Genomic DNA, 15743 nt, shown 5'->3' with positions numbered 1-15743 from the left:
TTTCTGGTGGTTAATTGAGATGAATCTAATGGACTTTTCTGTCTGGGATGGTTTTGTACCACAATCTGAGCTCTCAGCCTCCTGAGTGGCTAGGATTTTAGGCATGAGCCACCTGCACCCGGCAATTGTGGGATTTTTGTTTAAGGAATCAGTGTATAGAGGCTGGATATTGGAAAGATAGACTATGGGGACCAAAGGCTCTGTGAGACATTGTAGCCGTGGAAGAGAACAGCTGTCCTGAGTTCTCTTGCCTTTGTACCTCTCCCTTACAAATCATTAGGTAACAGGACATTTTTTTTTGTGTGTGTGTGCCTTGATATTACTCCATAAATACAGAACAGTGAAAAAAGCCAAGTAGTAAGGAGTGTTTATTTTTAAAATTACTTAAAAAATTGTTTACAGAGATGTGGATTTACATAACTTGGCAACAACCTCTTAAAAATGTACAGACTATTTCATTATTGCACTTACTCTTTAATATATAAGGCATTTATTTTACATAAATAAAGGATAATGTATAATATTGTACAACAGATGTGCCAATTAAGTCAACCATACAATGCAATGAGATGTGTGTTAGGATGAAAAGGGAACCCAATCTACTACTTCAGCCTTCACGGTATTTTCTTGCAACTACGATGTACATGTTATAACACATATTTACTGTCATAGCTTAACGGTGAATGACTGACTAGTTTTAAAAAAACAAAACAAAGAAAATTTTAGTAGGACAATACCATTAGTGTTCAAGTCAAGAAGTGTGGGCATTTATTAGACTAATTAGAAATACTAGTCATGCTTTGAACGCTGAAGACAAATAAATAGCTTTCTATCTCAGTGTCAGACAGTTTAGCTTTTGCTTCTTCCTTTAACTTCCTACTGTTGACTACAGAATCCTTCTGGCAAGATCTAGGAGAAATGGCTGATGACTTTAAGACAGTGTGGTAAGCCAGAGGTCCACCCTTGAGTTCTTGAGATGAAGATTAAGGACTATCAGAAGGAACCCTTTCATTGCCCCACATTGCTCTCTCCCTACATAGGACTGTGTGTTTCTTAACAGGCACAGCTTGAAGAGTGGAGGCAAAAAAAAAAATGTTTTCAGTGTTGATTCCAAGTAGTCTCTTATCATATAGGCAAGAAAGCAGAAACCATAACACTGTCCCCAGAGACTTAAAGAAAATCTAGCATGCACCTTGCACTGACTTCTTACACTATTCTAACTGCAATGAAAAGTAGAAGCTAAAGCAGATTTTTCTAGCTAACCCCTGTCCTATGTTTTCCTTTGTATAATCTCTTGAGAATGAGCCAGGTAATGATTCCCATCTGAGGGAGCTGACTCCTGATGGCTGGCGGGATTGCTCAGAAAAATGACAAAGGCAACAGCTTGGGCACCTACATGAGCTCAGTAGTAGGTTGTTTAAAGAAGTTGCCAACATAAAATATTGTCATGCACGCAAGTGTGACAAGTGCAGTCTCTGTCCGTATTCCCAGGACTTGACGGGCTGGACTGCGCTGCCTGAGGATGTGGGTTCAGTACTTAACCCACTCATCCACCTTGACAGTTTCTCACCCTGTTTTTCCATTTTCCTCCTGGTGACATTTTGGTAAAAGAAGCTGATAGGGGCTTTGGAATTTGAGAAAAGAAAATACAGTACGAGGGCAGAAAAGCCAACTTTGTGACAAGGGATGGCATGTCGAATGGGAATGCTTTGCAGCAGCGCATGGCAGCTGGGGACCTGACACAAGCAGCATGCGGCAGCAATTGTCTTACAGGCTGACGCTTTTTGGCAAAACGTTTAGAAGAGTTTACAAAGCAAGAAAACAGCAAGAACTTCAATCACTGTAGGGCGCTGCCATTTAACAGGATCAAATGAAGACCCATTGCTTAGAAATGCTACATTTCATCAGTGTGTTGGGAAATAGGAGGAAACCAACCCAACCAACAAAAATCTCTGGGAGGATTCCTTTAAGTGCCTCTGGACTACGTTTATAAATCCAAGTACACTAAGGTACTTAATTTCTAAAAACTTAAGTTAGTGGCTGGAGTGCATGACATGTAGACATGGGAAACCCAGTGATTTGCTAATTTTGCTTGCTCTTTGTTGATCAGCCTGGAATTGAATCATTTACTCAAGGCAAGTTTGAAAACTAGATGCAAGGTGCTTTCAGATAAGGAACTTCTACTCCTGCTAAGCAGCAAAGCCCACAGCTATTTAATACAGTTGATTGAATAGTTATTCTGTAAAACATCCTCGTGACTTAAACTGATAGAAATAGAAAATGATTGATATTTCTTAGATTGAGTTGAACTCTGCATCTATACATTATACTCATTAAAAAATACTTTCTGAATTTTGCTTTTTTATTTTTGGGATAATTCCTGAGCTCAGCCTAATAATTAGGACATAATTATTTTTATCTTAAAGTCTTATTTTCTTTTCAGGGTAACATATATAGACCTACAGCTCTCTTCTTCCATTGAATATGCCTAAAAGCACTGTGTCATTTAGTTACAAAATTATATAAAACTAGATAAGTCTTTTAACTGTGACATTCTGTCACCCCTCCAGTTCCTACTCACCAAGTACTGTATATTGGGAGAGGTGCCAAGAGGGATATGAAGGTGTGTAGCTAGGTGTTTCAGATGAAGAAGTGCAAAGTCACCTCTTGTGTCCCTGCTGCAAATATAAGGGGCTGGCACTGGAGCACACTGACCACCAGCTGAGATGTCCAGGTGGAGGTCCTCAAGAGTTCAGCCTCATTGCTGCCAGGACACAATAGGTTAGGCTTCAGGTGTACGTACAAGTGAAGATTGTTACAGTCCTCTTTACCATTGTCTATTGTTTCAAGAACCTATCACTTGAAGTCATTCTGATTTGCTAGAAGACAAGAACTGAGGAAAGGAGATGCTCAGTGAAATTCACGAAGAGTTCCTGTGCTTCCTAATTACTAATTGCACAGGCCCTTCTGGAACAGACTTCATGATATTCCAGGCATCGAAGTGCATGAGCCCAACAAGGGGTTTTCCATTAATAGCAAGGATTTCATCTCCAGCTTCAATTGTTCCCGCTCTCTCAGCTGCACCACCTGTGAGATCAAATACAAAATAAGGGCATGGCTCCTACACAGAATAAATCCAAGAAAACTGGAAATCTAAATGAGAAGTACAGATTGCATAAACAGACGTATAAAAACAAGTTGAGCTACACAAAAATACTCCACTGTGTCCCTGTAGTTACACAACAAATACCAACCACCCAGGGGAAGATACTTGTAATATATGAACAAAGAGTTAATTTGCAGACTAAAAGAATAACATTAGGTTGAAGATGTGACTTCAGGGGTAGAGTGCTTGCCTAACAAGCTTGAGACTGAGTTCAAATCCTAGTAAGCACCCCTTCCTTGCCCTAAAAGCCAATATTTCTGGTCCAAGGATTAGGCCAGAGGTTGAAAACAACAAAAAGCTCTGAAATTCAAACCAAAGTGCCTCAAAACCCTAAAAGTTTCAAGTTTCATATTAGGAGGCTCAGGCTATACTGTTGTTTTGTTTTCTGTTTATAGTAAAAGACACAGGAAAATGAAGAGACACCTGTAGGCATTAGTGAGTTGGAGTTACAAGGTAAGAAAATGTCATTGGCCATCTTTCTAAGTGCATTCGATTCACTCCCCTTCAAGAAGATCGAATGTACAATGTACAGGCTTAGGACTGGTGGTCGTGGCTTGTTTTGGTTGCCACTCAGAGCTTTAAATAGCTATTTCCACCCCACCTTACCGGCAGAGCAAGCTCCAAGCCCTTCCATCATGTTATGTCTACTTGCAGTTGTCACAACATCAGGAGGCTGCAGCCCCTTCTTCTGCGTGCGCATGGCACTCCTGGCCTCCATTGCATGCTTTACTTCTTACTGGGGCTTCATTTCCACTTTTGATTGTAAAGTTGTTTTAAAATTCTTCAGTTAAGACAGCAAAAGATATGATTCATTGTTCACATGTTATGGCTGGCTGCAACTGAGAACTGAACTGGAATTGAATGGGACAGGTTCAGGGCAAAGGACCAACAGGGATGGTTTGGGAGGAACTAGGTGGGACTCTTAAAGGTAGTCTTGGTGACAGATTTTTTTTTTTTGGTCCGGTCATGGGCCTGAACTCTGGGCCTGGGTGCTGTCCCTCAGCTCTTCAGCTCAAGGCTAGCGTTCTACCACTTGAGCCACAGCGCCACTTCCAGCTTTTTAAAAAATTTTTTCTGCTTATGTGGTACTGAGGAATCGAACCCAGGGCCTCAAGCATGCAAGGCAAGCACTCTACCACTGAGCCACCTTCCCAGCCCGGTGCAATCTTTTTTTTTTTTGGGTCCGGTCGTGGGGCCTGAACTCTGGGCCTGGGTGCTGTCCCTCAGCTCTTCAGCTCAAGGATAGTGCTCTATCACTTGAGCTATAGCACCACTTCTGGCTTTTTTTCTTATGTGGTGCTGGGGAATTGAACCCAGGGCCTCATGCATGGAAGGCAAGCGCTTTACCACTGAGCCATCTTCCCAGCCCCTCTGATCTATTTGTAAGTATAATTATGTGTTAATATTGTATCATTAATTAAAATTGTTTCATTAATACAGCTTAGGAATTTGAAGAGAATTTGAAAACTGCCCAAGATGGTAAAAAGAAATATTTCCCCATCTCAGTGATATCTTACCATTTACTTACTGTCTAGTATTTTAGTTCTGTGAGCGATTGGCTGGTATTGTGTTCCTGACAGCTGACCTGGCAGCATTATTTAGCTTGGTACCTGCTAAATGCCTCCATCCTAGACAGTGTGGGGCTTTTACCTCAGTTCCCTATGCTTGCTAGGAAGGTACTCTACCACCCGAGCCATGCCCTGTAACACACACACTCTTTTTAACTCGTTATTTTTCAGATAGGGTTGCTGACACTTTGCTTGGGCTGGCCTTGGCCTGTGATCCTCCTGACTGCCTCCCATAGTTAGGATATATCATGCTGCTTGACCATAATGTGGGTGGGTTTTTTTCTTTTTTTTCTTGGCACTGGGGCTTGAAATTGGGGCCTTCAGTTTGCTTGCACTGCTGGCACTGTGCCACTCAAGCCACATCTTCAACCTTTTTTTCTGCTGTTTATTTCGGAGATGGAGTCCCACAGACTTTTTTCTGCCTGGGCTGGCTTTGGGCTATGTGATAAGTGCAAAACACTGCAGGTCTAACATGGAATAAACTTTGATGTCATAAAGCATTAAAAGCACTTTAGAATTTTAAAAAGCTTGATTTCCAAACAGAAAACATCGATGTTTCATGGCGGTACAAGTGGAAAGAAGACAGGTAGTAAGAAGCTGACTGAATTTTTGGGGACTTTACCTTTGTACACCCTTTTAATGACCAGCGGCCCATCTCCAGACACAGATGATTTTCCTCCATCCAGACTCAATCCCAGCCCAGCGGCTGTCTTCAGCATCTCCACACACACAGCGTCGTGAGCAGCTCCGCTTCTCCCTTTCGTCAAGATGGAAATGACAAGGCTGCTAGCACATGGCTCACCTGTCCCAGGTCCCCCAGAGGCAGTATCTCCAGCCCCCACAGATTGCTTGCGGCCTGAAGTGTTTACTGTGGCCTTTGAGGCCAGCATGACGGTTGGTCTCCCAGGATGGAGCCGCCTGCCTGGCAGTGCTCCAGCTGCCTGGGCACCCTCTGCATTCCATGCGTTTCTGCAGGTGTGGAGGTAAGGAGAATGTGGCTAGGCCCAGACGGAAATCCTCAGGAGACAGGCGGCCCTTGTCAAGCCCTCTAGCAACACATATCCCAGGGAGGATGAAAGTCACAGCAGGAAATCAAATCCAATTTCCTGCCAACCCTGGCTGCCATGGCAACTGTGCTACCATCTGTTACTGAAATCCATGGCACCAGAGTGCCCAGCTTCACAGTTGTCCTGGAAGCTCCCTGGAACTGGTGCACTGCCTTCCTTACCCTGTGCCCCAAGTGCTTCTGGGAGAAGTCAAAACCCAGCCTTAGGGCCTGGCTGCCCTGGTGGGGAGAAGCGTTGCCATGGTGATGCCTGCTCCATGGCAAGGAACAAACTGTGCTTGTTTGGAGAGCCCAGGCTGGAGTCTGTAGGAATGGTAAATTTGCCAAGTGCTAGCCAAGCCGAGGATGTGGGGAGTGGTATGGGAAGGCACACTTAGTTGCTCGGGAGGCAGTGGAAGGATAAAGGAATTAATACTGCTCCCTTCATTTGTTCATTAGGCTGAGGACGGAGCCAACATTCCTGCCTCAGACTATAAAGGCCAGGCCTTTACTTTGGTTTAAAGAAAGCCAGCCCACGTGCTCTGAAGGGCATTTCCTAACACTGAGGGTGGCAGGATTGTTCAGTAGGTGACTTGCTTAAAGGATGCCTGGCACAGCGCTCTTAATGCCAGCTCCCACATGGCATCCAGGGACATTCCTGTTCTGTTTCTGGTTGAATTGCGCAGGGGAATTCTTTGGGCAGGAGGATTTTAAAAAGCCTCTGGCTGGGCGCTGGTGACTCACACCTGTAATCCTAGCTACTCAGAAGGCTGAGATCTGAGGATCTGGTTCAAAGCCAGCCTGGGCAATTAAGTCCGTGAGACTCTGACCTCCAATTAACCACCAGAAAACTGGAAGTGGTGCTGTGGCTCAAGTGGTAGAGCGCTAGCCTTGAGCTGAAGAGCTGAGGGACAGCGCCCAGGCCCAGAGTTTAAGCCCCATGACCACCACCAACAAAAAGCCTGTTCCTGTCTTCCGTGTCAGCCGCAAGTCGGATGTGCTGACGCGTAGGGGAAGGAATAAGTTCAGAGCTCCCGGAGTCCCTAAAGAAAAGAAATAGGTGAAAACGAAGCTACCATGGTACTTAGGGGTATGAGGGGCCACAGAACCACTTTATGATCACAGATGACGGAGGACAGACAGCCTTCTGTTTGTTTTTGGTCCGTGGTGGGGCTTGAACTAGGCTTGGTCACTGTCCCTGAGCTCTTCAGCACAAGGCGAGCGCTCTACCACCGCTTGAGCTGCAGTGCCACTTCCGGTTTTCTAATGGTTTATTGGAGATAAGAGTCTCATGGACTTTTCTGCCCGGGCTTTGATCGAGATCCTCAGATCTCAGCCTCCTGAGGAGGATTATAGGCGTGAGCCACCGGTGCCAGGCTCAGACAGCCTTCTGTATCTGACATCAAGAAGCTCGAGGCTCTGTGAGCTGATGGGATCCACGCTAAGTAATTCCTTTGCCAGGCATACTTCCCACAGTTCCATTAAAAGGTATGCCAAGGAGCTGAGGTGGTGTTTGGACAGGGGAATGTGACAGTGTGGTGATTTAAAGGAAATGACCTTGCAGAGCTGAAGGACACCCAGGCCACAGTGCAGGTGTGTGGACAAGGAGGGGTTGTGGCGCTCAGCAGCTGCAGTGTGGGCCACCATGGAAGCACCCTCTCTCCCTCCCTCCCTCCCTCCCTCCCTCCCCTCCCTGCCCAGCCTGAACTTGTGTAGTCTGGAGTCCCTGACAGGATGTCCACAGACTTGTGTGGAACTAGTGTGCTGTGTGTAGAGGCTGGCTCGGAGTGGAACTTTGTGGAAACTTCATGGGAAATGTGATTCTGAACCCCTTCTCAATGGATGAAGGCTGCAGTCTGATTAAAAACACAAACACCTTCGCTCTCCATTCCTTATGTCTCCAAAAACAGGAGAGATGACCTCCCTTAGGCTCCCAAGGACAAGGCTCATTCTCCTTCAATGTGGATCCTTCTATCACAAGAGCTCCTTATGTTACTGGGCAGCCAGGAAGTCTCAGCAAGAGGCTACAACTGTGAAAGACACTTCCTTCTTAGCCCTCATTTGAAATCTTCAACAGTGGCTTTACCAGGATTTAAAAAAAAAATGCTTGCTTTGTGTTTTTCAAGAAGCCTCTAAAAAAACCCACCAGATTTCCTTTTTTTAAAATTATTTTCTGAGTCAAGAATTAAGCCATTATTTTACGTCCGCGTGGGATGGATTCTGCCAGCTAAGCATCCTTACCATTTCCAGGATCCAGCATGGTATGCTTTCCGGGCAGCGTGCCCTTCCCATTGGCCAGAGGCAGCTCCTGCTTGGGGGTGGGCCTGGGCTGCTCATTCCCCTTCCTGATGACCATGAGTGCACTTTTGTGCAGCTGGGCCTCATGCAGAGCCTTTAAGACATCTTCCTGGGCTAAACCAGCCAGCCAGGAGCCATTGATGGAGAGAAGGTAATCACCTCGGTTCACAGTCCCTTCCTGAGAAGCTGCCCCCTGAGAAAACACCCTGTGGACCTGAGACAGAGCAAGGAAAAGGGGACAAAAGCCAAATCCACTTAGGACCTTTGTGATATCAAGAGTAAGTAACTCTGTAGTAAAGACTTCCTCATGGAACCTTTTCTAATTCACACAAGCACTTAATTTAGTGTGTATGTGTGTAGAATCTAAATGTCAGCACTAGTATCTGCTTCTGTTTTTACTCAACACTTTTTTGTTTGTTGCTGACTCACTGAAAGTCTCTCAGAGTTTTCTACTCAAGCTATCTCTGAACTGTGATTCTCCAGATCTCAGTCTCCTGAGTAGATGAGATTATAGGCCAGGGTGCCCAGCTTGTTGTTTTTTTTTTTTTATTCAGCTTTTTGTTAGTATGTAATACATACCTGGCAACCACTGGGCACAAGGACTACAAGACAATGGAACCAGGCTGGTCCAGTGGGTGTGGTGCAACAATGATCTCTGTAGCTTTGAATGATGCACAGTTTACGTTACTGTTCTTGAGGAAGACGTAATTTTATAAGCAAATAGGAATTTGCTCCGTTGAGTCTCACGTTCCCCCCCCCCCCCCCCCCAGTGGTTATATAAGATTTAGGCAAATTAGAAGGATGTAGATAACTGTATTATGTCTTGGCCTCTGGCCTACACATCAGCTAGGTGTTGTCAATGAAAAAAGGGAATGTTGGAGCAGGGAACAGAACTCAGTGGTCTCTAAATGCTCTAATTGCAGTTTGTGTCCTGGTGGAAGCCTGTGGCTGTTTTAAGGAGTGATTTCCAGAGAGCCTCAGGACACTGTCACTCACCATGATTGGTTTCCGCTCCACCTCTGTCCCTCCTGCCACACTGAATCCCAGTCCTGAGCCTTCTTTTTTATTCAAGACTACAAAGAAAATATCTTCTTTGTCCTGAAGAAGAGAAAGAGAACAACAAGAAAAAAAATGAAGTTACTTGTGCTGGGAGTGAGAAGAGCTGACTTAAATCCTCTCCTAGGTGCTTGATGAGGAGCACAGGATTGTCAGCTGTCACAGAAGTGTGGGAGGAGTCTCTGCCTCAGGTCTGCAAGGTGAACAGGAACAGGGACAGCACCAAGGACCTGTTAAAAATCCGTAAGCCTCCCAAGATCTATTTGTGGCAGCGGATTCCATCTTCCCTCAGCTGACCAGAGCTCATTATTTTACTATGAAGAGAATTCTTTCTCCTGTAGTTCTGTGTGTCTTCTGTTGAGTGAAGTCAGCTTCATTAGCCATACTGCTTTATGCACCCCACTTCTCTTGGGCAGGTGATTCATCAAATAGGAAGTATGTGAAAACTAATGGTAAACTTATACTGGAAAAACAACATACCAAGACTAGAGCATTCTTAGAAATATCCTAGAGAGAAGTAACAGCAGAGTGTTTTAAGCATCAATCAAAAAGTATCTTAGAATAAAAGAATTAGCTGGGCTAATCTGAATTTTGACTTCTTTTGTCCATGTATATGACTCAACTATGTATTATATATACACATATATGTATGGTGGTTCTGGGGTTGAACTCAGGCTTTGCATTTTCTAGGCAAGTACTTTATACCACTTGAGCCATATCCTCAGTTCATTTTTGCTTCAGTTATTTCTCAGACAAGGTATTGTGGTTTTGCCTGGGGTGGCCTCAGACTGTGGTCCTAATGCCACCTGTGTAACCTGTAATCACAGGCCTGGTTTATTGACTGAAATGAGGGCCTCACTGTCTTTTGCTCTGGTTTGCCTTTAACCACGATTCTCCTTATTTCCTTCTCCCTACTAACTGGAATTAGAGGCATGAGCCACTGCATCTGACACATCAGCTGGACATTTTAAAGCCAAGGAACTGTGAGTTTCCACATGAAGTGACTGACAGTCCCTCACATGGCAATGGAAGATTATAATAAATATTGTAAGAATAAATAATAAAGATTGCCTTGTTAAGACAAAACAGAGGGAAAACCCACCCCTGTCTCTGCAGGGAAGAGAGTTCAGCATATGAAAGTGTTTGGTCCTAAACCAGGTGCCGGTGGCTCAGGCCTGTAATCCTAGCTACTTAGGAGGCTGAGATCTGAGGATCGTGGTTTGAAGCCAGTCCGGGCAGAAATGTCCGTGAGACTCCTATCTCCCATTAACCACTAGAAAACCAGAAGTGGTGCTGTAGCTCAAGTGGTAGAGTGTTAGCCTTGAGTTGAAGAGCTCAGGGACAGCACCCAGGCCCAGAGTTCAAGCCCCAGGACTGACAAAGAAAAAAAAAGTGTTTAGTTCTGTAAGTTACAGGACTTTACAAATCTCTAGATATGAGGTGTGCTTTCCTTTTGTTATTCACCGTCACATCTGATCTTTATAAAGCTCTTATTTGTAATGAGCACTTTACACCTCCTCTAAAGAGTTCATTCAAACCAAAGCCCCCTGTGTGGACAGACTGTCCTTCGGATAGGATGATGCTGCCAGGGGCATCTCCAGCCATCCCTGTACGAGGCTCAGCCACAAGTTGGGCAGGACTGGGCTTTCCCAGAACCAGGACCGTCCTGCAGCCTCTGGTAAGTGAGGTTTCATGCTACACCATGAACACATCTCAGACCTTTAGATGTTTATCGAGTAAACAGAATATTAGAAGATGGGAAAGTTTTGTTTTTGGGGTGTTTGGGGAAACATGCGCTAGCAACTGACCGGGTCAGCTGTGTGACAGCTTGGCAGGGCACGGGGGAGCCGGAAGTACAGTCAGCACGCTCCCCAGGGCTGTGCCGTGGCCAGAAAAACCTGGGTACACTCATCGTTCACCACCACAAAAAGAAGGCTGGGGGGCAGTCAGGCTGTGCAGTTCTGCTTTTAGCATCTGCAAGCTAGACTCACTGGCAAGAAAAAGTGGGGCAGAAGCAAGGTGCTGCTATAAAGATGGCAGGAAGGGGGGGGGGGTTGGGGTTGTGTGCTTGCTGTGCTTCTGTGAATCAGGAAGCGGAAAAGCAAGCTGCGTTCTGGTGGGAGCCAGGAGGAGCTGCAACATCCAACTGCACCTCCTGGGGAATACCAAACCTTCAAGCCTCCCCTGGTGAGGGAGGCCCAGAGCGGCCCCTAAGCACAGCACTTGGCATCTTGGCTACATAAAAACATGGCCACTTTGTACCTAGTTCCTGAGAACGTCTATCACCTCCGGAGGGTGCTTGAGACTTTCTAGTTTTCTCCATCTGCATGTTAGGCAATACTGTCACACATTTGGAGCAAAGGGGCCTGGTAGTATGGCAGCCCCACACACCAGAATTCTCTCAGGAAATGTTTATTGTATGGAAGAAACAGGAGGAAGGAGGAAGGTGATGGAATAGCACCTTTTACAGAGAGTGCTTTGTTGTTGTTGTTGTCCAGAACAAAGATTTGAACCCAGGACTTCAGCTTGCTAGGGAATCACTAGACTACTGCAGCCATGTCCCCAGCACTTGAGCTGGAACCAGTGGGCCTGGGATCAGAAGGGAGTGAAAGCTAAAGGATCTCGGTCTCCTTTATTCTCCCCTAAATCCTCAAACTCTGGCCAACTTAGTAGATTCTAAGACTGCGCCTGAGAAGCCCTATCACCTTGAGGGTAATTTCTGGAATACTGCCCATGGATGATGTTAGTCACCCAAGATTTATTAGTAAGGAATACCGGTTTTATTTTTTTTCTATGTCCATCTGCTGTGGTTTAGATCTCTATGAATGTTCCTGAGAAATGATCTTCAGAGAAACTCTCTAGATATGAGTTGTGCTTTCCTTTTGTTATTCACCATCACATATGGTTTTTATAAAGTTCTTATTTGTAATTACTAATAAGCTTTGTCTTGTACCCTGGGCTTTAAGAGCTCTTTTTTTTTTTAAAGCCATTATACGCATTATTATCCATTTGTAAAACTACTTTTTATAAACAATGTCCATTTCTCTATTACAGTGTTTCATTATCACTATGATAGAACATTCTTAAAAATTAACAGCAGGCCGGGTGCTGGTGGCTCACACCCGATAATCCTAGCTATTCAGGAGGCTGAGATCTGAGGATGGTTCAAAGCCAGCCTGGGCAGGAAAGTTTGTGAGACAGACTTGAATTCTGGGCTTGGGCGCTGTCCTTGCCAGCGCCCTACTGCTTGAGCCACAGCACCACTTCTGGTTTTCTGGTGGTTAATTACTGGAGATGAGTCTCATGGACTTTCCTGCCCGGGCTGGCTTTGAACCTTGATCCTCACATCTCAGCCTCCTGAGTAGCTAGGATGACAGGCGTGAGCCACCGGCGCCTGGCTAAAATTACTCCACCTATCATGGCTCCTTTTTTGAAAAAAAAAATTTTTTTTTGGTTCCTTGAATCATGAAGTTAAAGATGCTCTCATGAAAAAACAATTGTGTTAGGAGCTCTTATCAATCCCAGAGCATCAGTTCATGGAACTCTTTCTCCACTAGGTGGCCCTCCTCACTAGCTGATATCTTCTTAAGTAGACGGGTGTACTTGTTCCTTCACCAACATTTCTTCTGCTCAGAGGACACTCTGTAGACAAACTCCAAACAGGGAGGTGGGAAGGAAGGATGGGGACTAGATGCTATTGGGGGATTAAAATGTTAGTGACATTAACTTAAATTGACATGGCAATGTCTAGCTTCTGAAGCCAGCGGGCAGTACCCAAAGCTGCATTTGAGCCAGAGCTATAAAAACCCCACCCCACGGCAGCCTTCCAGGGTGTGGGGAGCACACGCTCTCGATGGCCGAGCTGCTGGGTGGCACCTGGAGCCAGTACTGCCAGCGCTGCTGCCTCTTCCTGGGTTTTCCGAGTTTCACTCACCTCTGATTGTGCTTTCGCTTCTTGAATGAGATTTGGGATGGTGGATGTAGACCCCACTGCCGATAAAACTGCTTGCAATCTCTGATGGTCTCCCTCAGAGGTGAGAAGTTGATCCAAACTAAATAACAAACACATTTGAAGACTATGAAAGAGAAAAGTTACTGCTCCATTTTATAAGGATGCATTTGTATTTCTGATCGTGCTTTCTATGGGGCCTAACTCATTTCCAACCGATGGAAGAACCCTGTGTACCCAACAGAATGCCTTTCTCTCATGGCGGTAGTCATGAGGATCTTTTCAAGGCCAGCGTGGGAGTCTAATACACATTTCCAACAGAGCATTTAGAAGTAGTATATAGGCTCAAGACTGTCTGTGTGTGTGTGTGTGTGTGTGTGTACACACCAGTCTTGAGGCCTGCCTCCCACAAGGCTAGCACTCTCTGACTTAAGCCACCATGCAACTTCCTGGTTTCTTTTGTTTTTGGTGGAGATAAGAGTCGAATGGGCTCTGGTCTGGCTTTGAACTGCAATACTCAGATCTCGGTGTCTTGAGTAGTTAGGATTATAGAAGTGAAACATCTCAAATATTCTAGAAGTCCCCTCATTTAACTCTGGTCATTTTCAAAGGCCCATGCTCTTCTGAGGGACAATCTCCTCCTCTTCCTTTCCACCTCCCTTGTTCTTGCTGAATGCCCCGTCCTGTAGAAGGTGCTCCTCAGAGCCACATACTGGCAAGCTTTTCCCTGCCTGGCATTTTTGTCCTTACAGTCATGATACTGAAAACAAGAGGGAGCTAAATGCAATGTGGTATCTGGGTTGAACCCTGGAGTTTCTACTGCTACTGATAACATTATTAGAATGCATTCAGCAAGATCTGAACAGGCTATAGTTTAGTTGACAGGATGGTGCAACATTAATTTCTTCCTTTCGGCAAATGGGCCTTTGTTACAGGAGGTGATCACATCAGGCTGATAATGTTAGGTGATAATGTTACAGCTTGAGAGCGATGTGGGAGGTCTTGGTACTATGGTTCTCACTTTTCTGAGCCTAAAGCAGCTACAAAACAAAGCAAGCTGATTTGACATACAATGGGAGGCAGATGCTTACCTAACTGACCAGCTTTTTCCCAACGACAGGTCCTGGCCGGGCTCCCTTCCTTCACTGGCCACAGGAGGCGCTGTGGTCGCGCTGGACGTTGGGCAGCTTCTTGCTGGGCAGGTGGTGGTAGCTGATGCATTGAGGCCCGTCAGGCCTCCAGGAGGGAAGCCAGCCTTGGAGCCCAGAGATCTCCTAGGGATGATCTCCAGCTGGGTTCGGAAGAGCACGGCAGTGGGTCCTGTGGAGTAGTCTTCGCCACTGCAGAGCTTGTCCAGGTCAGGCATGCTTAAGGCTCGTAGCTCCTGCAGCTTTGAGCGGGACACAGGCGAGGGCTGCATGTGGCGCACCGAGGACTTGTTCCTCTTGACCGGAGAGGCCGGCGTTACCGTCGGGGTGGGGATTCCCGAAGGAACGTGTGATCTCTTTGAGTTGGAATCAGGGCCCTTGTTACTGGTCTCGGGCACCGCCGGCCTGGGGATGATCAGCGTCATGCTGGACGGGGACTTGGTCATTTGTGGGACAAGGGTGCCGGCTTCACTCTGGGTTTCACTGCACGAACTCAAGCTGCGTCTCAGCGACCTCGCTGCTGTGTCACTGGGGTGGCCCGGGTTCCCCGAAGCCATACTTCCAGATGACCGCCTGCTAATGGGAGGCTTGGAGCTTACAGATAAGAATGAGGATGCCCCAGATTTGGCGATGGACCGATCAGAATTGGCCAAGTTTTCAAAAGACTTGATCCTCTGCTTCACAGAGAAAAATGAGGTAGATTCGTGGGGCCAGTTCTGCTCGTAGTAGTAATGCCGCCTGCTGACTTTGATTTTGTCTGTGACGGCGGTGACATCCCCTGGGTCCGTCGCTGGGAGGGTCCTCGTGTCCTGGAGAGGCTTCGCACCGTACACACCCTGTCCATTAGCCAGGCCAGGAATACAGCCTTTGGGAGCCTTTGTTTCGCTCACCATGGAGACCAGGCTCTCCTGAGAGGAGTGGCTGGGGCTGTGGGAGGAAGCATTCTCCCGTCCAAAGTGACTTGAGAACTGGGCTGGCATGGAGTACGTCCGGGTGGCTGGCCGTGGTGCAAAGCAGGGGTGCTCTTCCCCATCAGGGCCCGTCACCGGGCCGTTCTTGGATGCCCCGAGGGAGTCTGATGTCTGGCTGGAACCCCTTTGTGTGGAATCTGTCTTTCTTGCAGGCAGTTGTGGGGAGGAGGTCAGTTTGGCCATGCTGATGGACCGTCGCATATCCTGCTGGCCTTGGGGAGCCTGGGGCATGAGGGAGGATGGATAATTGGGGGACAGTGATGCCACTGATGGGTGGGATCTGATCTCACCCTTCTCCTGACAGTTGCTCTGGGCCAAGACCCCTCCCTGTCTGCCACCTTCGGCTGGCTTGTCACCACGCAAGTTCTTCGGCATCCTTTCCGAAGAAACATCCACGATTTTGAGCTGGTTCGTTCTTTCCCAGGGCTCACCGGCAACTCTTTGGCTTTCTTTACCACGGGCCCCTCTCACTTGGGTCTCCTCTAACGTGGCGTCTGCTCGGCTGGGTGTGCGCTGCTCATGCGTCACACTGTGCCTGGATG

At 46.5% G+C, this 15743-nt stretch overlaps 1 protein-coding gene across 1 annotated transcript; it reads right to left on the bottom strand.

Moving 5' to 3' along the window:
• Positions 1-351: 351 nt before the first annotated feature.
• Positions 352-15660, bottom strand: LOC122117029 (PDZ domain-containing protein 2-like). Its single transcript, XM_042690641.1, has 6 exons — positions 14174-15660; positions 13068-13185; positions 9074-9175; positions 8021-8291; positions 5357-5491; positions 352-3087 (listed from the first exon to the last, which is right to left on the bottom strand). Exons 1-6 carry the CDS (start codon positions 15574-15576, stop codon positions 2921-2923), a joined length of 2196 nt encoding a protein of 731 aa, XP_042546575.1. The 5' UTR covers positions 15577-15660; the 3' UTR covers positions 352-2920.
• Between the last annotated feature and the right edge of the window lie 83 nt (positions 15661-15743).

This window comes from Dipodomys spectabilis, unplaced genomic scaffold (assembly GCF_019054845.1).
Source record: "Dipodomys spectabilis isolate Male_0828 unplaced genomic scaffold, ASM1905484v1 ptg000138l, whole genome shotgun sequence".
Taxonomy (NCBI): domain Eukaryota; kingdom Metazoa; phylum Chordata; class Mammalia; order Rodentia; family Heteromyidae; genus Dipodomys; species Dipodomys spectabilis.
This window is presented reverse-complemented; position numbering and strand designations above follow the sequence as displayed.

Coding starts and splice junctions, on each gene's coding strand:
- LOC122117029 (XM_042690641.1), bottom strand. CDS start 15,576: ATGCCGAAGAACTTGCGTGGTGACAAGCCAGCCGAAGGTGGCAGACAG. Junction 8,292..9,073: donor TGGAGCGGAAACCAATCATG/GTGAGTGACAGT, acceptor GCTCTGTCTCAG/GTCCACAGGGTGTTTTCTCA. Junction 5,492..8,020: donor CATGCTGGATCCTGGAAATG/GTAAGGATGCTT, acceptor TCTTGACGAAAG/GGAGAAGCGGAGCTGCTCAC.